We start from the raw sequence: 16,280 nt of genomic DNA on the forward strand, positions 1-16,280 counted from the left end.
ACCCAGTTTAAAACTAGTCTAGGCAACAAAATCTGTAAGACTCTTATTACCAATTAACCATCACAAAACTGGAAATGTATCTGTATCCCAAGTGGTAGAGTACTAGCCTTGAGCCAAAAAATGCTCAGGGACAATGACTAGGCCCTGAGTTCAAGCCCCAGAACCAGCAAAGAGAGAGAAAGAGAGAGTTGGGGGGAGGGAAAAGGAGAGGGAGAGGGAGAGAGGGAGAGAGGTGGAAAGTTTAACTGAAATACTAGGTGTACTATTTTCTCCCCTCGTAATACCGTATTATCCTACAATTAAGGAGTTCATCACTTAAATGATGTATTCTGATGTATTCCGGGATTCTTTTCTATCTTCTTTTTGCTGTCTATTTCAAAGCTTTCATTTATGGATTGTAGATGATTATTTGGCATATAGACAAAATAGGAGTTAGAATATGGCAATGATAATGAGAATACTCTCTTGATGTGTTTTTTCTCCTGTGAAGTTAGGATGTGAAAATTTTGCAAGTCTTCTAGGAGAAATGTGACTGAACATGAAAATCAAAACAATTAAACTTCAAAAACCACAACACAAATAACAATTTTTATTAATGTACTAATGAAGTATTAATAAATGAACATTTTGATCTACCTTAGATAATAGTTTTTGCACTAAATGTGGGCATTTGTGCTTTTTTCTTGAGGTATTTTCTTCTATGATGTGACTTCTTTCAGAGTTGTAAAACTTGCATAGTTCCAGCTTTCTTAATGAATCCGTAGTTAGATTTCAAATTCATGTGGCCTATGCAATCAAAGTTCTCTTATTCCAGCTTTATTAGTCAATCTTTTCTTTCAGTAATAAATACCTCAGATAAACATCATATAGAGAGGTATTTCCACATGCAAGTTTATAGATTTCAAGTCATGACAAGTGGCCCTGTTACTGGCCCTGTGACCTGGGAGAAGGAAGAAGAAGGAAGGAAGGAAGGAAGGAAGGAAGGAAGGAAGGAAGGAAGAAAGGAAGGAAGAGAGATAAAGGAAGGGAAGAAAAAGGAAGGAAGGAGGGAGGGAGGAAATTAAGGAAGTGAGGAAGAAAGAAAAAACAAATGGTAACAGGGGCTAAAGCCCCATTGTCTCCCTGAAGGGCTCACTTCCATTTGACTGAAGACCTCACAGTTGGCCCCATCTCTTTGTGCTTTTTGGAATTTAAACTCAGAGTCTCCTACTATTTAGTAAGCACTGTCTGTTTTTCTTGAATCATAGCTCAGTTACATTTTTTTTTACTTTAATGATTTTTCAAATGGAGTCTTCTGTTTTGTCTGTCTAATGTTAGACTTTCAACCTCCTGCCTATTCCTCATGCATAGTTGGAATTACAGAGGTACTCTACCTTGTGTATTTGTTAAGACAGAGAGTCTCACTAACATTTTTTTGAGGCTGGTCTGAAACTGTGACCCTCTCAATCTCTTCCTCTAGAGATTACAGGCATGACTTCTACCATTCCTAGCATAGGCCCCCATCTCTTAACTTCAACTACCTCTTACCAGCATCGCAGGCTTGGGACCAATCTATAAACACATGGACTTTGAAGAACATTTCAGATACAAACTATAACACCACTGAAGAATTTAACAGAAAAAAAAAGAGCACAGTGATTTTGGAAGCCCTTATTTACCCTAAGGAAAATATGTTAATATTCAGTTTTATTTCTTAAAGTCTTAGTATACTATCAAGATCATGCCCTGATAATATCCAAACTTTAATGTCATAGGAAGAGCTAGATTGTCATGAACCATCATTATATCCTCCTTTCTACTGGTGTCTTCTACCTCTTTATCCATCACAAAAGAAGTATTTTTATTTAACATGGGGACTAAAAATTATCCATCTATACAACATACAGTTTAAATATCCAGTGTTGACTTTCACTTTTGTCTCATGGTTCCATGTTTGCAAAAGGCAGAAGTGGCATTCCTCATTTTACAAGGGAAAACACTGAGCAGAAGTGGCAGGCAATTTACTACACAATGTACCAGAAATCTAGTAAGGAACAAAAACTAATCCAAAGAAGGTACATTTTTTTACTTCTCTTACATTTTATGGAGAGCATTCTAGTGTTAAAAGCACTCAAATGATAACGTGAGAGAGTGGTGAAATGCCTCTGTAATTCCAGCATTCAGAATCCTAAATCAGAGTGATCATGAGTATGAGACCACTGTGAACTACACAGTGAGTTCAATCCCAGTTTAGGTTATAAGAATAAACCCAATCTCATCCCCACCCTCTCCCCCACAAAAGATATGACATAAATTCAGAAAAGAGATTAGAAAGAGAAATCAATAAGTAGGAAAGGGATGTTCACCCCTGATTCTATTACTTCTATTCAGTTCAACTATTATGATTTCTTTCTGCTTTGGGGATATAATTGCTTATACATCAATGAGCCTAAGTAAATACTGTGAGTTCAACTTCCACAATTATAATACCATAAAATGAGAGTTACTTATGTGAGAAAGTTTTTCTGAACTTACATGTGTCTCAGTTCATTAAATGGTGACATTTAATGGAACATTAATTGTTCTACTACCAGTTATCTGTCCCCAGTTACTAGTTGTTGTTGTTGTTATTATTATACAATAAAGAAATAAAAATTTACAACACAGTAAGCTAAAATGAAAATTTCTCAGTTAATAAAGCTATGGTTTTGTTGATAAATTGGTTTCTAGATAAAGGAAAAAAAAGAATTAGAAAAAATACTGCATGATCCCCAGGAAAGACCATCATGGTGTCCAACTTAGGTAACAAGTTGAAGGTTTACATGTAATTACCATCCATTCTGTGTGTGTGTGTGTGTGTGTGTGTGTGTGTGTGTGTGTGTGTGTGTGTGTGTGTGCGTGTGTGTGTGTGTGTTGCTGTCTTGGGACTTATGGCTTGGACACTATCATTGAGCTTTTGTGCTCATGGCCAGTGCTCTACCACTTGAGCCATTTGTATAGCATCCATTCTTTTTTTTTTAATTTATATTTTATTGTGAAAATACTGTACAGAGAGGTTACAATTACATGGGCAAGATAATGAGTACATTTCTTATCAAGCATTTTAGCCTCCTCCTTTGTTCCCCCTTCCCATCCCTTCCCAGCCTCCCCCCACCCCCGCCTCCCCCCACCCCCCACCGAAGTTGTAAAGTTCGTTTTCGACATAAAAACTTGTACTTCTCATTGTCGCAACAGGTCCACCCGTATCCTTATTTAAACGACTTGTTTTTCCCCTTCCCCTCCACAAATTATACCAACATCAAATACAGTGAAAGCAGGGGTTATACTGTGGGGAAGGGACATACAAAGCAACAAAGAAATAATTTTATAAATGTGTTAGAACAAATGCATGAAAGAACAAAAACATTTAAATACAAATCTTAGGGTTCATTTTCCTAACATCACCTTATCTGACCTTTTCTGCTTGACTCATACATATACTAGATATTGCAAATAAGGGAAACCATGAGAACTATGTTTCTTTGGACTTGGCTTACTTCACTTAATATAATTTTTTCCAAGTCTTTCCATTTCCTAACAAATGGGGCAATGCCATTCTTTCCGATGGAGGCATAGAATTCCATTTTGTATATATACCACATTTTAGCATCCATTCTTATATTGTAAATGCACTGGAATCCCTGACACATCCCATGTGTGGTACACGTCTCAGTGTTGTCCTTCACTGTTCCCATGGTGAACTATATCTCCTCAAAAAAAAACCCAAAAAACTGAAAGCTAAGTCTGTTGTGAAAATTGCCTCTTACTTAATTTTTTAGAGTTCATGTATTTTGTTCTATTTTTATGTAAAATGCTCCCATATTCTTTAAATAGAATATTTTGATTCATTGTATCTGAGAAAGACCCACTGCATAAGCAGTGGACATTAGTGATACACACATGAAGAAGGTGATAGAATCTCCTAGCCTTGGTATGTTTATAAATTGTGTCAAGAAATCACTGAACTGTGAATTATTTAGCTGTGACCCTCTCTAAATACAAAGTCATTGAATAAACTCTAGTCAGGCTCCATGATGCTATGACTATTCACAGCAAATCAAAGAAAGTATCTTCCAGCTCCCTTCCTTTTCCACCTCCTCACCCATTCTGTTAGAAATTTTCTCAAATGGCAATTGGCCAAAGGATAATAATTAATGTAGTAAAACTTTGACAGCAAAGATTATTAGGAGATTGGAGCTTCTCTCATTTTAGGGCACACTTTCTGTCTGGGTAGTATCCCTGAGGCCTTTTTCTATTGCTTCTATTCTGATATTTTAATGTGCTGTCTAAGATGTTTATCCTGAGGTTAATTTTGTGTGGATAATACTAACAGTCCATTTTTGAGTTTTAGAACTGGCTCATTAATATCCATGCTGTTTAGTGGTACAACCTGTGTACTGATAAGCTTTTATTTTTGGCTTCTGATTACAATATAAATATAACTCGATATAAAAAAACTGGATTCTGTGTTTCTTTTCATTGCTCTCATGATAGTTGTTATGCAAGCTTGCATCTGGATAAGGAGACGATTCTGGCTTTTATTCAGAAAAAGAGCAAAATAGGATCAAATTCCCTTCAAGCAAAGAAATAATGCCTTTGCTAGGCAATATTTTATTATGAGAAAGAATAGCACATTAAAAATAGGATGAAACAGGGAAAAGGGGGAGTAGGCAGGAACAGGTAGAGAAAAGATGCAGTGTTATTAATGCACAAAACTAAATTTGGAGATTAGGGAGGAAAAATAATAAAACACTACATAAAACAGACCATTTTAAAAATATCATAAAAAATCTTGCCCATGTAATTGTAACCCCTCTGTACAGTATTTTCCCAATAAAAAATAAAAATTAAAAATTAAAAATATCATATAAAGCACAGCTTATTGATCAAGAAAAATCAGCAAACAAAAATTTCAGGTGCAGCCTATGTCAGGATCAACAATATTAAATGACTTAAAATATACAGAATTGTTCCATAGTAAGAATCGCAAAAACTCTTTATTTTATTTTATTATGTTTTTAAAATACAGATATACCTGAGTAGAAAATCATGCAGAATCTTGGCCAGTTAAAAAGAAACAGGAAGCACTTAATCCAGTTCTCTAAGATGTTTCTAAGACACTTTTAGCATTTGTGTGGTAGAATCTCTGAAACGACAGGCCTCCACTTAGTCGATACATGTTGAACATCCCTTAAGGGGGAGAGACAGGATGATAACTTTTTTTACTCCTGTGAGTACAGTTACTGCTAAGTAAATAATTCCACTCAGCAATCATTTGGATAAGTGGCATGAAGTACTATAGATAAAATTCTGTAATAGTTTCAAAATGGGAAAGGAGATCATTAAGGCTGTATGTAATTGTACAAATAGTAGGGAATCTCAAGAACACCTTTTTTATTGTGAAAATATTGTACAGAGGGGTTACAATTACATGGGCAAGGTAATGAGTACATTTCTTATCAAGCATTGTTGCCTCCTTCTTTGTTTCCCCTTCCCATCTCTCACCCACCCCCCACCCCTGGCCAAAGTTGTAAAGTTCGTTTTTCGACATAACGACTTATACATCTCATTGTTGCAATGGATCCACCTGTATCCCTATTGAAAAAATGTGTTTTTGCCCTTCCCCTCCACAAATTATACCAACATCAAATACAGTGAATGCAAGGGTTATACTGTGGGGGAGGGACATAAAAAGCAACAATTTTGTCAGCACAAGTCCACTTTCCAGGAGGAACTGTATTCTTGGAGGATTTATCAACATAGAGTTGCTCTGGGGAGAGTCACACTGATTTAGCCCATCTTCAATGAGATGATAGATAAGAAATAATATACAAAACATTAGCCAACCCTATTATTAAACATCTACCATGGTTAGGCACACTTTGCCAGACCACATATATTCATGTAATTATTATTGCATTTGTTATTCTCCACATAAAATGTAATCAAAGTTAGGAAGTAAAGTCACTTGTCTGAAGTCACAGAGACTGTATCAGTTTTGCTTATCACTGGGTACATATCATTGCTCAAGTTATTGCAGCAGATTTGTAGCAAAATCAGAACAAAAATCATATTGTAAATTCAGTTTCCTTTTGATTTGAATGGTATTTTGGGAACCTGAGCAAGCATGCAATCTGAGCAAATCTCTAATTTGTTTTTGGTACATATGGTACACTGTTAGATCATACTTGTTCTGTAATTTAAAAGTTACCTTAGGTAATTGTGTGGTCTTTATGTTCCCCTATATTATTGGATCATTGTTTTGTAAACTCTTCATCCATACTGACACATTCAGTGATGAAAGGATTGAAGTGATGAAATTTTGCTTCCAACCACTTAACTTATAAGAAGAGTTTAGACTCAATTTCATTCTGTTCCCTACGTTATGAAATAGAACAAGTTTGATAACTTTCTAGCTAATTAAAACAGATGGAATATTTACATTTGCCACAAGTAACAGCAAGTTTGTTCATTCCTAATTCAACCATGAAACATCATCTTTACTATGGTTTCCCAGACTTTTCTGAGACAAAGGAAAAAGAGCAAAGTGTTGTAGACTGAAGATATGAAAGATATTCAGAGAAAAAAATAACAAACAATAAAATCCACTGAAGCTCAGAGATCCTCCCACATATCCCTTATGGCTAATTTGGACTTGCCTTTTGCTTCCCATTTGTTAGGTGGTGGACAATTCCATTAGTAATACCTTCCTTATGATCATTAAACTAGTAAACATATTGGCTACACCAAATTCCCTCAATTAGTACTATTTGATTGACTTTATTTTCTAATCCAGTTTTTTTTGTTCTAACACTTCTTGAAGTGCCCAACCTCCTTCTTAATGATAACACTTGGTGTTCAAATATCTGTTCTTGTAAACTCATCTTGAAATAGTTACACAAGAATGGCAGAACAGAAAACAAGTCAGAAAAATGTTTTCAAGAATCATGTTTCATAATATACCCATTCCACATGGGCATCTAATATCAAAATCCTTGAAATACAAATTTAGAGCTAAAAATGGCAATTTACAGAGACAAATAAAGGGGGAAATTGTATTTTTGTCCTTACCTGTTCCTAGGACGTACATTATATGAGTAAGAGACTATAGGTCTTTGTTTTGAAATATTTGTAACCACTTAGCAATTGTAATTTTGAAACATGTACCACATTTTAAGCTATGTTTTAAAATATTTTTGCCATATAATTCCATATTTATTAACATGTAGGCTAAACCTAGCTGCTGCTTCTTAAAATAACTGTAAATAATATAATGAGTTATACGTAAAAATGGGAAATTATGTCTTTTTAATACACCAATCATTTTACACCACCTCAGCATTACTGCTGACTGGGTTAAAGGCTGGGTAATCTTGTCTTAATCAGAGCTATTAACATTTCTCTAATTACTTAAGAGAGACTGTTGATTGCATATTTTATATATTTATAAGGCTTTAGCTGTAATTAAGGACCTCTGAAACACAATAGTTCATACAACAGTTTATGTTTTAACCACAGATATTGCCCAGCTTCATTTCTGCATAGTAAGCCAAAATTCTTTATGCAATTTGTACCTTTGAACTGTAAAGAAATATACTCAATATAGTCATCTTGGTTTCAACTAGAATAACAAAAATGTTCCTACAGTACTTTTTATAGTTCCGTATGAAAATGATCTTGCACATTATGTTTCATGAATTATTTTCATATGCGTTAGGTTACTTAGGCTGAAGAAAATCTCCTCGAATGTATATTATTTAGACATATGTAAGATGACAAAATGTCTGACATAAACTGCTTAAAGGCAGACATATTTATTTTGGCTCATGGTTTAGAGGGTTCCTTCTATGGTTTCTTGGTTCCTTGTTTCTAGGCATGTGATGAGGCTGTTTATCATGGTTGCCAGAGCCTGTGATAGAAGGAGAAATTGTGCATCTCATGTAGTCAGGAGGCAGAAACAAGCAGCTTACATCATAGTTGATGGGAAGCAGGCTATGGCTGTAACAGGAAAGGAAAGTACCTCTATACCATAAATTCCCTAAGCACTCATTTTCAGTGACTTAGGACTTTCAGCCAGAGCCCATCTTTCAGAGTTCTACCATCTTCCAATAGTTGATTCAGACTTCACATTTACCAATGAATTAAACAAACCTTTAGATCAGAGACATAATAATCAATTTCATCAGAAAATCTCTGACAGATATACTCAAAGGGATATTGTGCTAATCTTCTAGCCATTTATTATTTTAATCAAGTTGACACTGAAGGTTAACCATCAGGGGAAATACAGCTGAGAATTCTATCATCATCATTGATGAAGACACAGAGTCTTAGGAGTGCAGTATCTTGTCATGTTCAGAGTGTAGTTGAAATTCTAGCTCTGGTATTTTTAGAGCTTAGCATGAAAGGTTGAACTTGATCTTTGTTATCTTGTTGAACCATAATATTTGCTGTAATTCCCCAAGTTCCAAAGAACAGTGGCTTTATGTAAACTGAAGTCTTTTGAAGTCTTCTTGTTTTAAGCTTTGCCTGAATCTTTTATTTCCCTGAAAAGTTACAGCTCATTAGATATTGGCTGTGTCCTACATATATCAGAAAATGTGTTAAGCATAATGATACATTTTAAATGCTGGACAGTTTAGACCAGTATCTCCTGGGGAACTAAGTATAATACAGGTTTTATTCTCAATGGAACTCTTATAATCTTGGTGTAGATAATATTCACATAAAGAGAAACAACTTGACAAGTATTTAATAGAGAGTTAGGCTACAAAAATTTAAACAAGCTGGGTGGCTCATGTCTATAATCCTAGCTACTCAGGAGGCTGAGATCTGAGGATCACAGTTCAAAGCCAGCCTGGGCAGGAATGTTCATGAGACTCTTATGTCTAGTTAACTACCAGAAAACTGGAAGTGGTGCTGTGGCTCAAGTGGTAGATGACTAGCCTGGAGCTGGAGAGTTCAGAGACAGCACCCAGGCCCAGAGTTCAAGTCCCAAGACCAGCAATAAAAGAAAAAAATATATAAAAATAAAGCTAAGAATATAAATATTGTGGAAAAATGTGATATTTAATAAAAATTAGGACTTAAAAGATATTTAATTCAATAAACCAGTTTATTTATTTATTTTCTTATTTAGAATATTTTTACTTAAGTAGCTTTACAAAGGAATTGGCAATCACCAAAGCAGTTTATGAATACAGTGCATCTTGATCACTGGCACCCTTTTAAACAATCTCACTCACGTCTCCCAAACCACCCCTTCCCTTACATAACTTTACATTATGTATTTAATTTTTTTCCTTTTAAGACAGTGTATGTAACTGATGATTTATTACTCCCAAAATGTTAATTAAATTTTGGTAATATAAATGATACAACAACTCTCAAGTGCTTAAAACAATGAAGACACTCATAGCAGTTTATTACGTATGCATAACTAAACATTAAGGTCTACTTTTTTGTTTTTGTTTTGTTTTTCATTTTTTGGTTTGTTGTTTGTTTTTGGTGGGTCAGTTAGCTTGAACTCAGGGCCTGGGCATTGTCTCTAATCTCTTTTTGCTCAAGGCTAATGCTCTACCACTTTGAGCCACATCTCTATTTCTGGTTTTCCAGGGGGGTTAACTGGAGATAAGCTTCTCACAGATTTTCCTGCTAGAACTGACTTTAAAAACCACAGTCCTTAGATCTAAGCTTCCAGATAGCTAGGATTATCAGTGTGAACCACCAGCACCCAGGTCTGACTATTTTAAAGAAGAGAATTTATTTTTTCTGCACAGTTTTAGAGATTGAAGTTCGAAATCCAGGGTCCAGCAAGGCTGGTTTCCTCTGTGCCCATTCCCTTCGGGTAATTCTTTCTGCCTCTTCACAAGTCAGCCCCCTGAGCAAGGGCACCTATGATATCGCTTAGATATCCAGATTTCTTCTCTCACAAGGCAAGAATGTCAGGTTGAGTCAGACTCCATCATAGTGGCCTGAGTTTACCTCATTTACATTTTGAAGTTCCTATGTCCATGTATAGTCTTGCTTGAAGTACTGAAGGTATAGGATTCAACATACGAATTTGGGGGAGATGCAACACTTAACTTGCCAAAGTCTTGAGTAAATTCTAGTTGATTAATGTTCTGTCCTACACCATACTTTCTCCTTTGTCTTAATAATTAGCTCTACAAAACCCTATCTTTGCACTGTTCCATTTCTTTCTGAGATGGGTTATTTCCTTCAGAAAAATCTTAGAGCCATAAACTAGACACTGATGCTTGTACTACTAGCAATTCAGGAGGCTGAGATCTGAGAATCTTTATTCCAAGCCAGCCTTGGCAGGAAAGTTTATGAGTCTCTTTATTTCCAATTAACTACCAAAACAAAAAAAAACCCTGCAATATATCTGTGACTCAAGTGGTAAAATGGAAGCCTTGAGAGAATAAAAACTAAGGGACAGTATCCAGGTCCTGAATTCAAGTTCCAGTACTTGCACAAATACACACAATTATAGTCACACTCACACACACAATCATGAATCTTGGTACCTTAAAATCCTTAATGAAAGCTATATGCTGCTTCAAAGTAAAGTCTTGCATAAATATGAAGGCAGAAGAAGTACCCGCCTTAAAAGGTGGGTACAGTGGGAATTTCCTGTTGAAGCACTTTTAAGGATGGGAGTTTTTTTAGATTGGGTGCTACGATGCTTTTCAAATACAAATACATCAGGACTGACTGAATTACCTAACTTTGGAACTATATCATCTGTGTCATTTCATGAGCGTTTCCTTTTTTGGCCTTTAAATATTTTAGAAAGTAAAATAATAAGTACCCACCATTTTAATCTGATGTTTTAGAATCACACTACCCTTTTCCTCTAGCGAATGGAAAAACTATAAAGTTCATGCTTTATAATTTAGGTGTCCTTTACAAACAGTTTATATATGTTTCCTATTATATATGACTGTGCTTTCTTTCCTTGCTGTCAGCTTCATTGTTGGAAGATAATTTTTCTCACTGTTTGCTTACCTTTTCAGAGAATTCAATCATAAAATAAAACCTTCAGGAAATAATGCAAGAAGTAATTCTTTATGAGTTCACCATTCTTTAGGGTTGTGCATATCCTATTATTATAAAGTTTTCAAAATTGTATTTGCTGTCTACTGGAGCTTTCAGCCCTTGTAAACTATCTGAAAGACATTTCTAAACCACATTTGAAGACATACAACAAAAACTGGCCTGTTATTGTATTAGTCACTGTTTAGAATTCCTTTGGAAGTACCACATATTTACATGTTCCACTTTGAAAAGTGTGTTAGAATAATCTCTGTTGTGGACTTTTCTTCATATTTTTAGTTCATCTACAAGGATTTTTATTAAAATTTTATTAAGGAAAATGGCATTTTTACCTTTATATTTACTATCAAAAATGTTTCTTACAAATAATGCAGTAACCAGGATTGCTCATGAATAGTGAATGTGTTCACTAATCTATATGAACACTGAAACTTCTACGAAATTTCCTTTACTCTGGTTTTGACCCCTTTGTTGGTGTTTGCAGGGATGAGGAACCAGGAGGCCAGATGGTCACAGATAAGTTCCATATTGATTGGGATTCCGTCCTTGTCGACACAGATAATGTCATTGTGGCAAGATTTGATGGAAGAGGAAGTGGATTCCAGGGACTGAAAATTTTACAGGAAATTCATCGAAGATTAGGTTCAGTAGAAGTAAAGGACCAAGTAGCAGCTGTAAAGTAAGTCGGTGAACATTGTTGTATTGATTTTTTCTGTAATGACAAAAATCTAGGTATATGGCTTACACTAATAATTGACTTAAAGGATTCTGGATAGCTGAGTGATTTTCTAAGTTAAGGATATATATAGCTCTACTACATTCTTTTCAATCTATATTCTCCTTTGTGGTACAATAAAAGAATGATAACCTGGAATTAGGGTTTATTTTGTATTTATGAAAATTAGAGAGATTACATGACTATTTTGTTTGTACTACTTGCAACATAGAGCTATAGCAATCCATAATATCTATTACTTCCACAGTCCTAATTCTAACTCTTACAGTGGCTATTTTCACACTCACAATGTTAACTAAACAATGATTATAGATTATTTACAATAGAACATAGAAATCAGCCAAAACATGAATGTTAATCCAATCTTCCTGGAAATCATTCAAGTCAGAATTTATAACAATCTTTCATATGACATAAAATAACTAGACCATCACTTTGAATAGTAAGATTTGGTAATATACTATCATGCATAATTAAAGCTATAATCATTAAACCATTTCTACTACTTGTGTATATGCCAAACATAAATTTGCATGTATATTTGCCTCAAGAAGACATAATGTTATATGTATTTTGTGTTGCAGATATTTACTGAAACAGCCGTATATTGACTCCAAAAGAGTAAGCATTTTTGGAAAGGTAAATAATAAAATTACTACTCATACAATATATGTTATGTGTATTTTTGTACCTAAGTATATATATATATATATATTTTATAATTATGTTCTTCATTATATTTCAATTTCTGCATTAATTTCAGAAAATATGATATTATATATACATGTATAATTTATTAATTTGGCAACTATTTCTTGAGCATCTAACTGGTACCTGGTATTAGAGAATCAACAGCAGAAATGTCCCTAATTCCTTAAAGCTAGCAATTTACAGAAGAGCAATAGATATGAAAAAAATAAATGAACAGTGTGCTTTTATATAGAGAAGAATCATAATGAAACAAATATAAAATGATGTGTAAATGATCACTATATAAATAATCTGTAAAGAGATCATAGAAAAAAAGAAATAATAAATGAAGAAGTCAAGAAAGGTCACTGCAATGAGGAGATATTTAAGCAATATCTAAGCAGCAAATGGAAGGTAGACAGCCCAGTCCCTAGTAACTGCATGTTCTTCACAGAAGGTAAACAAATACCATACCCTTAAGAAAGGCACACATACACCACACACACTCACACACTCACACACACACACACACACACACACACACATATTGAGTAAAGAATGGTATTCACAGAGGAGGGTTATAAGGGTGTACCACCTTCCAAAATTAATTTATCACTTAACAAAATGGATACCAAAAAGCTAGAATGTGTGGTCAGGGTGTAGGGAATGTCAATGGGGTGGTAGACAAATGGACAGAGGAAGGGTGGGAAAATACAGTAATACTGTTCAGTGTATGCATATGAGAATAGAGCTGGGCAAGTTGGGTGATATGTCTGTTGGGAGAGCTAGGGGAGAAAGTTGGAAGGGATGACAATGATTAGGATGTGAATTTACTCATAATTCATAATGTTGAAGTGAACTCCCTTTATACAACTACTCTAACATCATACAAAAAAGATGAAAAGAGAGGCTGAAGCCTTGGAACTGGAAGATGACCTGTATGCATAGTTATTTTTCTTGTGCTATCTGTAAGTACAAATGATGTGAAGATCAACATTATTTTCCCATTAGGAAAATATATCTTACACAGATTCTTGGGGAGCACGTGGTTTTTGACACATCATTGGCAGCATGCAGTGAGGTAACAGGATGATGTAAGGAGAAACTATTCAACTATTTTAGTTTAGAGATAATTCATGGTCTTCCTGAGGGGAATGGAAACATATAATTTCTACTTTTCATATAATAACTTAAAGATCCTTCACCTAACACGGGACCATAAATCTTAGTCATGTTGACTGACAGACACATTATCCTTCTGCTTCACACATCTACACTGTTTTAATTGTATTCTATTTTGTTGTGAGTAATATTGAGTGGATCAATAAAATATTTTATGTAGTTTTCTCAATATGAATGCAAACAAAAATAAAAGAGACCAAAACAGTAATGACAAATACATTTTTGAAAAAGAAAAATGTTAAATATCTGATTATTCCAGAGAAATGGAAACTCTGGACACATGATCAAAGGCATGTAGTGTTATTCTGTTTCATGCTAAGACGTTAAGCTAGGTGAAATGCTCCAGGCACAGATGGAGGAATATGGTAGTGTTCCATTCATATGAAGTATCTATACTCGTATAGTTCATGGACATGGAGAGTAGAATTGTTGTTGCAAGTGGTTTGGCGAATCTTGAAAAGGAAAAGTTTTCAAGGAGTTCCCAGTTTCAGATTTGCCTGATAAGACAGTTGTGAAGGTCTAACTAAAAAGAATATGAAAATAGATTTGAAGCTTTTGAACTGTGCCATTAAGGGAGAATATTCTCAAGAATCCAGTGTATATAATACTATCAAATTAAGAAAAGTGAGAGAAAGGTTGAATATGAAAGGGATGGATGAGACTGTTGAAAGGGGTGACATTAATCAAGAATATATTGTAATATATTGTATTCATAAAATGATTTGTTAAATAACAACACTTTTGTACAATTTCTTTATGATAAGAACATAAAATAAAAATGGTTCACAAAGTGAAAAAATAGTAATTCAGGTGGTAAATTTTGTTCATGTGTTTTTTGCCACCAATAGGTGCATGTGTACTGTTCCTAAACATTACCAGTCCTGACATGTTAATATTTACAAAGAATTTAGGATTTATACATTTCAGGGTTGTAATTACTATGCATATAAAGAAATGCAAAGGACCAACTGAGGTATACAAGCATTTATAGAGATTGAAAGAATGCTCTGGAGTATATAAAATGTCTTATAAAAAAGAGGAACATGAACTATATGGTGAAGAATTAGAAAGTGGGAGAGGAAAATCTCATGTACATGTGCTCTGTCAAAAGAGAGAATACCTGCAGAAAAATCAATAAAAGTGATTGTAATTAAGGAACAGTTGGCAGTAAGGAGAGGAAACAGTTTAGAGGATCATCTACATCAGCTAAAGCGGTTATATGTCAGCTTATACTTGTAAAGGAACTAGACTTGGAACTTGAGTTTAGAAGTTCACATTATCATGTTAGCCCCCAATGATCACATTGGATTAATGAGTGCTAGCTCCATTGACTCCAGTAACCTAAACAGGAAACCGAGAGTAGAATACAAAGGAAATTTATTCTCAATGAAAAAAAAATCAATAAATAATGTATGACAGTCATATGAATAACTTGGTTTTCTGAGTATATAATATAATGAACATGTTCACATTAAAATTTCAGAAACAAAGCTGTGCACTGGTGGCTCACACCTATTGTGCTAGCTATTTAGAAGGCTGAGATTTGAGCATCTCATCTTCAATGCCAACCCTGACAGGAAACTTTGTGGGACTCTTAGTTCCCATTAACTACCAAAAAGCTGGAAGTTGACCCAAGAGCATAGAGCTAGTCTTGATTTAAAAAATAAAATAAGCAAAGCTCTGGACAATGCCAAGTACCTTAGTTCAAGCATCAGTTCCAGGAACACACACACACACACACACACACACACACACACAAACACGCAGTGGGCATGGGTACACAGTAAGCACTGATTTTTTTTCTTAGAGTATGGTCTATTTTTCCAAGTGCTGCTGAGAAGAACGTGTATTCTGATGCTGCTGGGTGAAATATTTGGTAGATATCTGTTAAGTCTAGTTGATCTTTGCAGTTGTTTAAGTCTGAGTTTTTGCCAGATTGACCTATCCAGCGGGGATAGTGGTGTGTTAACGTCCCCAACAATTAATGTCTTTTGTTTAATGTGTGATTTTAGGGAAAGTAGTGCTTCTTGGATAAATTTGGGTGCTCGGTTATTTAGTGAATAGGTATTTAGAATTGAAATATTCTCCTTAAGGAGAGATCCCTTAATTAGTATGTAATGACCTTCTTTAGCTCTTCTAGCTAATTTTAATTTGAAGTCTATTTTATCTGATATTAGCATTGCAACTCCTGCCTATTTATTGCTACCGTTTTCTTGGTAGATTTTATTCCAGCCTTTCACATCCAGAATATGTTTGTTTTTGTGGGCAAGATGTGTCTCTTGAAGGCAGCAGATGGAAAGATCTTGCTTTTTGACCCAAGTAGGCAGTCTTTGTCTCTTAATTGGAGAGTTAAGTCCATTAATATTGAGAGTTAAGACCAAGAAGTGTTTGGTAGTTCCTGCCATGTTATCCACCTTCTTGGGGGCTGGGACAGCTGTTTTTTTCCTATGCTTTTTGTATTCTCCTTTTGGGGACTGTTTCTTGGCCTTTATTGTGCTCTTGTTGGTTTTCTATGTGTACAACATCTTTAAGTATCTTTTGTAGGGATGGTTTGGTGGAGATATATTGTTTCAAATTTTCTTTGCTGTGGAAGGGT

The 16,280-nt window shown here is 34.8% G+C and overlaps 1 protein-coding gene across 3 annotated transcripts in view; it reads left to right on the forward strand.

Moving 5' to 3' along the window:
* The window catches only part of Dpp10 (dipeptidyl-peptidase 10 (non-functional)), a 1,450,850-nt gene that overhangs the window by 1,410,556 nt on the left and 24,014 nt on the right, over positions 1 to 16,280 (forward strand). For all 3 annotated transcript variants that reach the window (XM_013020704.1, XM_013020703.1, XM_013020705.1), the window contains exons 20-21: positions 11,561 to 11,755; positions 12,397 to 12,451. In XM_013020704.1, the coding sequence (XP_012876158.1) occupies positions 11,561 to 11,755; positions 12,397 to 12,451 (250 nt within the window). The remainder of the gene's footprint in view (positions 1 to 11,560; positions 11,756 to 12,396; positions 12,452 to 16,280) is intronic.

Source organism: Dipodomys ordii, unplaced genomic scaffold, assembly GCF_000151885.1.
Source record: "Dipodomys ordii isolate 6190 unplaced genomic scaffold, Dord_2.0 Scaffold52, whole genome shotgun sequence".
Classification (NCBI taxonomy): Eukaryota; Metazoa; Chordata; class Mammalia; order Rodentia; family Heteromyidae; genus Dipodomys; species Dipodomys ordii.